This window comes from Rhineura floridana, chromosome 13 (genome assembly GCF_030035675.1).
Source record: "Rhineura floridana isolate rRhiFlo1 chromosome 13, rRhiFlo1.hap2, whole genome shotgun sequence".
NCBI lineage: Eukaryota > Metazoa > Chordata > Lepidosauria > Squamata > Rhineuridae > Rhineura > Rhineura floridana.
Window position 1 is genome coordinate 852,819 of NC_084492.1, and position 6,000 is coordinate 858,818.

At 44.0% G+C, this 6,000-nt stretch overlaps 1 protein-coding gene across 6 annotated transcripts in view; it reads right to left on the reverse strand.

Moving 5' to 3' along the window:
* Window positions 1-3,352, reverse strand: part of LOC133368929 (fatty acyl-CoA hydrolase precursor, medium chain-like) — a 63,607-nt gene extending 60,255 nt beyond the window's left edge. The window contains exon 1 of one of the 6 annotated variants that reach the window (XM_061593581.1): window positions 3,155-3,352. In XM_061593581.1, the coding sequence (XP_061449565.1) occupies window positions 3,155-3,329 (175 nt within the window). In that variant the 5' untranslated portion in view covers window positions 3,330-3,352. The remainder of the gene's footprint in view (window positions 1-3,154) is intronic. The other 5 variants (XM_061593582.1, XM_061593580.1, XM_061593585.1 and 2 more) reach the window with 5 other exon arrangements.
* Window positions 3,353-6,000: the final 2,648 nt, after the last annotated feature.

Below are 6,000 nucleotides of genomic sequence, written 5' to 3' on the forward strand. Positions count from 1 at the left end.
AAGGAGGGGCAACATAGGGCCAATGAGGGGTGTGGCCTGGAGAGAGTTCAGAGGGCCACAGTTGGTATCTGAGCTTCCCTGCTCCTGGGGTATGTGATGGAAACCAAGGCAGCCAGAGAGCATCAAGCCTGGAACCACAGGGCAGGGGAAATGCTCTTGCACTCAGGCCCTGCTTGTGGGCTTCCCGTGGGCATTTCGCTGGTCACTGTGAGAACGGGGTGCTGGACTAGATGGGCCACTGGCCTGACCCAGCAGTTGTTCTGTTGTTCTTAAGCCTGACCCTCCACAAGTAAGGCTCCTCAAGAGCACCAGCATCAGTACACAACACCAAGAGCAAAGATCCCAGCGACTCAAGAGCAGACTCTGAACAATTATGGGGAGGGAGGAGCAGGGCCATGCATGCCAGCCCCACTCCCAACATCTCTGTCCCTTGCTGGCTCCACCCACCCAACCTCTTTGCATTAGGCAAACCGGGTGGGGGGGCACACACATTCAGCTGTATGCCCCAAGGCTTCCCCCGTCAGACCTTCCAGGAAGGTGGAGCCAGTGAAGGGTGGTTACATCAGGGGGGCCCAGCAGGTCGAGCCCTGCTCCTCTCCCCCTCTGCACATTCTTGGAAGGGAGAGGGGACCAGCCATCCTTTGCTGTGGGTATTTTGAGTTAAAGTGGGTTTTAATCTTGTGGTGGCTTTTTAAATTTACATTATTTTGTTTTAGAAGGGTGTTTTTAGTTTGTTGGTAATCCTTTAAGATAGATGATGAACCACAAAATTTGAAAACAACAAATAAAACCATGGGGTCCAGGGCAACACAGCAGATGTGGTCTGAAAGAAAATACTTTCCCCAAATGTGGGCTGATCAGGAGGACTGTGTCTACAGCAATGCAAAAGTCCACAGTAGAAGATAGACACAGCATTTAAAAAACAACTTTATTGAAGTTTTCAGCACAAAAACAACTAAACAGGGACACAAAACAACAAATACAAACTGTAATACACAGCCAGCATTACTGAATATAATTTGTTTACAAAATATTCAACTCAATGTACACCACTGAAGATTCGACAGAAACACAGAAAGACAAAAAGGAGAAAAATTTACATGTTATCTCAATCAAAGGGTCATAGGAAAATTTCAACTCTCCCGTCAGTGAGTTGTCACCAACTAAGTTCTACTCAGAGCAGACCCTCTGAAATGAATAGACCTAACTTAGTCATATCCATCATTTTCAATGCTCTTGGTAGGACTAACACTGAATAAAATCCAGCTCAAGGAAATATGCTGATTCTTCCTTTAAAGGGAACTGTTTGCTCCTCCCCTTCCTGGCTGCAATAGCATGTATGACTTTATTTCTTTGTAGCAAAAAAACCTACGTTTCTTTATGCTTTCAGCTACCAGCCTCAACAGTCTAGTTATTTCTCTCTCCACAATACATATAAAATAATCTAACAGGCTGTGGGCCCAGCTTACTAATAGTGCAGAAAGTGTGAATGATAAAATAATGGCTCAGGGTCAGGCAAATTCTTCCAAGTTACACAGGAAGTGGATTGGACTGTGAAAGACCAACCTAAATTGTGTTTGCATTTTGACAAATTTGTAGGGCAGTCCAATATCTCAGAGAAGAGGTCAGGTGTCCCGCTCCCCTGGTGCATTCACTATAGCTGCCCAATTTCCCTGCTTTTTAAAGTTTGATAGAAATATCTGTGGGCTATAGCTAAGTTTTTAAACCGCAAGGTTTTTTGCCTATTAGTGAATAATATCCTTTTTGAGGTGAGATGACCAGAATTGTACACAGTATTCCAAATGCGGTCGCACCGCAAATACGTATACTGGCATTATTATATTGGCAGCTTTACTTTCACTTCCTTCCCTAATGATCCTTAGCATGGAATATGCCTTCTCACAGCTGGCACGCACTGGGTCAACATCAGATCACCCTCTTTAAACTTTTCCAACCACAGTGTTTTTCTTGGAAAGACCACTGCTTTGTATCAAGGCTTTACAAAGGAGCAATCATTAAGTTTTTCTTACTATACAGGCCTTTCATGAATGCATATCTCCCATTGGGGTCAGAGAGAATTCTTTGCCATTTAAAGGGAAAGGATAATTGCTATCCCTTAAGCTTTGGAGGTCCCAGTAGAAGAAAAATGGTGACCAAAAAGTGTATGTTTCAACAGATATTCTATTTGGTTAAATAGTGGGTGTCCTTTAAACAAAAAACATTAGGCATTGTTGCTATATGCAATCTGCCACCCTTCTATGCTTGATTTGATTCACCAGTCCTTTAACATTCCAGGTTAGCACTTTCCAGACCATCTCATTAGCCATCACCTCATCCCCAGCTGCATATAATTCGTAAGGCTCTCTCTCATGCTCTGCATCCAGAAAGTGTGCTCTGGGACTGTATCCACTTTTCTGTTGCTCACACTGAACCTGAAAGCAAGTCAACCAGCAACAAAACTCATGCACCATTTTACCAAAGAACCCTGCAAACAATCTGGTTGGAGAAGGGAAGGGTAAATGAGATATCAATATTATAGAGCCTGCCCATTCTTTGGGCTTGAATCTAGCACTCGCTGCTAAGCCGCAGAATATTATAGCCCCTTTTGGGAGACATGCCACAAAGAGGAGCTGATGAAACAGGTAGTGCCAACTCAAAGTTTGGCTTTCCAAGGGATCCTTGTTATGAGCTAGTAATATCCCTGTAGTGAGGCGTTGAACTGGTGTGAAATCTGAGGCTGGCAGCAGAGAAGCTGCAAGTGGTGAACGTATTATATAGATGAAGTTTCCGATTAATTGTCTAAGCATATTGGGGGAGGGGATTTACACAGCAATGACCTGCAAAGAAGTGACATACATCCTCTATTAAATATAGATCCTAAATTAAATATTTTCCACAGCTATGGGATGAGGAAGAGTTGAAGGGGAATTTCGGCAGCCTTTACCATCTGATGCAGACATAGTCCACCAGAGCAGACATAAACCTTCTGAAGAAAAAGGAGCACCCTTCAATAGCGAAGACCCCTGCTGGCCCCTTCAAGATTCCTCCATTACAACAAAATCAGGGAGACTGAAAGTCATGAACTACTCATATATTTAGTAGATGTTTCCTCAAGAGCAAGCAATCCCTGAAACATATGAATTGCATATCTTACCTTTGCATTCAATAATTCTAAAGTCAACAGCACTGATCACAACCCAGATCACTGTACTCCACCAGGCTGGCGCCATTCTGTTCCAGTGCCCTTGGGATGCTGTTGTTTTATTCTGCATTCTGCCAGAGTAAGGTACAAAAATCTCCATAGACATAAGGTCAGGAAAAATGCCCATATACAGCTTGTATCAAACTATAACCCAAGGTGAGCTATTTCCAATTTTTCCAACTGTAATCATTAACTCTAATGTGGGGAAAGGTTACACAAAAGTTGCCAAGACATCTGGCAGCACTGAATGCAAAGCAGGAAATATTACCGGCTACACCTTTTGGCAGCTGCTGAAATCCCTATCAGAAGAGCAGAAGGGGAAAACATGAGCTCAAAGACACGTGTAGCCAGGCTTCTTTGGGCACTGTGGAGGCTGCGGAAGGAGGGAGGCATGTTGCACAATCCTGCAGAGAGGAGCAAGGCTGCCTCCTCCACAGAAGACACCTTGAGAACAACTCACCAGCTCTTCCTTTTCCTCCCAAAAGTAAAATGTTGATTTTCCAAGGGCATCACCATTTGTCTCCAGAACAAGAACCACCAAGTCTTGTCACCTATTGCTCTGGAGGGAGAAGAAGCACCTGCAGGCCAGGGAGCCCCCAATAATTCTTAGGCTAAGGGTAAAATAAGCATTCATTTGCCTGTTTATGTTTATTTACATCCCATCCCAACCCAAGGGCTGGCTTGCTTTCCTCTCCCACTCCTTTTTCCTTTTGTGTCATGTCTACTAGATGGTGAACCTGTGGCCAGGATGTCTTTTCATAGACGTACTTAGCGATTAGAAAATGTTGGGTGCCTTTTATAAGCGTTATGATTATACAGCCACAAGAGTGGCTGTATACTATAGTCAGCATGGATTTTTCACTTTCTGCCATGTTAAACTGAAAATATCCCTATATCATAAGCTCATTTCAAAACAAAATCTTACAAAACGTATAGCCCTGAACTCAGAAACACTGGCTTAACTCCCAGGAAACATGAAGTAGAAGGGGCAGGATTGGAGCTTGAGCTTGACAGACAAACGGTCAAGGAATATCTAATCACTTTGAATTAGTTCAAATCAGCAGGGCCCGATAAACTGCATCCTAGAGTATTGAAGGAAGTGGCTGAAGAACTCTCAGAACCGCTGTCTATCATCTTTGCAAAATCATGGAGGACTGCTGAAGTGCCGGATGACTGGAGGAGAGCTAATGTTGTCCCTATATTCAAAAAGGGCAAAAAGAAGGAACCAGGGAACTACAGACCAGTCAGCCTAACATCAGTCCCTGAAAAACCTTTGGAGCAGATTTTAAAGCAGTCAGTCTGTGAGCACCTTGAAAACAATGCAGTGATTTCTAGGAACAAACATGGATTTATAAAGAACAAATCCTGCCAAACTAATCTTATTTTTTGATTGGGTAACCTCCCTTGTAAACTGTGGAAATGCTGTGGACATAATATATCTTGACTTCAGCAAAGCTTTTGACAAAGTGCCCCATGATATTCTGATTAGCAAGCTAGCTAAATGTGGACTGGATGGGACAACTATCAAGTGGATCCACAGTTGGCTCCAGAATCGTACTCAAAGAGCGCTTATCAATGGTTCCTTCTCAAACTGGGGGGAAGTAACAAGTGGGGCTTGGTCCAGGGCCTAGTGCTCTTCAACATTTTTATTAACGACTTATGGGAAGCATCAGAATGGCATATGGGAGTATTTTCAATTTAACTTTACGGAATGTGAAAAATCCACACTGGCTATAGTATTGTAGTAAAAGTAAAAGAGAGTCCATATCCCAGGACAACAGGAGACTTGCAAGCTACATTCACATACGCAACTGTGTATGTCTTGTATCTTGTTATGCACATTCCTTCTTGCCTGGTTAGATAAGCCTTTGTGTGCGCCTCTCTGTGTAAGCCTTTGTGATCTGCAAAAACATATAAAAAGGGGAAGCAGAAAAGAGGGGAGTGACTCATGCTTCACCCATTGTTGTGTAATGTATGTGTTTGCCCTACTACAATAGTTGTGAATACAGCCTTATTTTATTTTTATTTATTTATTAAATTTGTATACCGCCCGACTAGCAATAGCTCTCATTGCTTAGACTCGTTGCTACTTGTTTGGTCTTTTCTCTACCCAAGAGAACCCCTATAAGTTTTACAACAGTTCTTGGCATCCCTGGGTGGGCTCCCGGGTCATTCTGGGGGCCGGCTCCCATCTCTTGCCCTGTGATCACGAGCTCACCGCCCTGTTGTGTGGGATCCTGGACCGAGCGGTTGGTCTTGCCTCCAGGCAATAAAGGAGCCTATTGAAGATCGAGTAGCCGCGACTTCAATGCATGGTATGTCCCGGGACTGTAGTTGAGAAAGTACCTAGATAGGTGGGGCTGTGTCTGGGAACTGGAGTGTGTGAGTGTGCTCAGGTGAATTGTGTGTTTGTGGCTGGAAGACGAGTCTCGTGCCTGGCTAGGGCTAATGCCTGTTGACCCTTACATGGTGTACCACGCCTGGTCTGTCTGAGCCCATCTGACTGCCAACCGGTGGGACATGAGTGATTGATTGTTATAGCTCCACATAGTTGGAAAGTGCTCCCTGTGTAAGTCCTTGCGAGGCAAGGCAAAAAGGCTTGCACACCCACACACAATAGTCACCCGAACCATGGGAAGCAGATAAAGTTGTGTCAAAATCAATGGCCAATATATACTGCCTCCTAGGCTCCTGAGGATCAGTGGCCAGAAGCAGGAAGCTTTGACAAAAATAGATTGAAGAAATTGAGACTCCAATTAGAGGATGAATTTCCAGGACAAATTGAATACTTGTTCTTG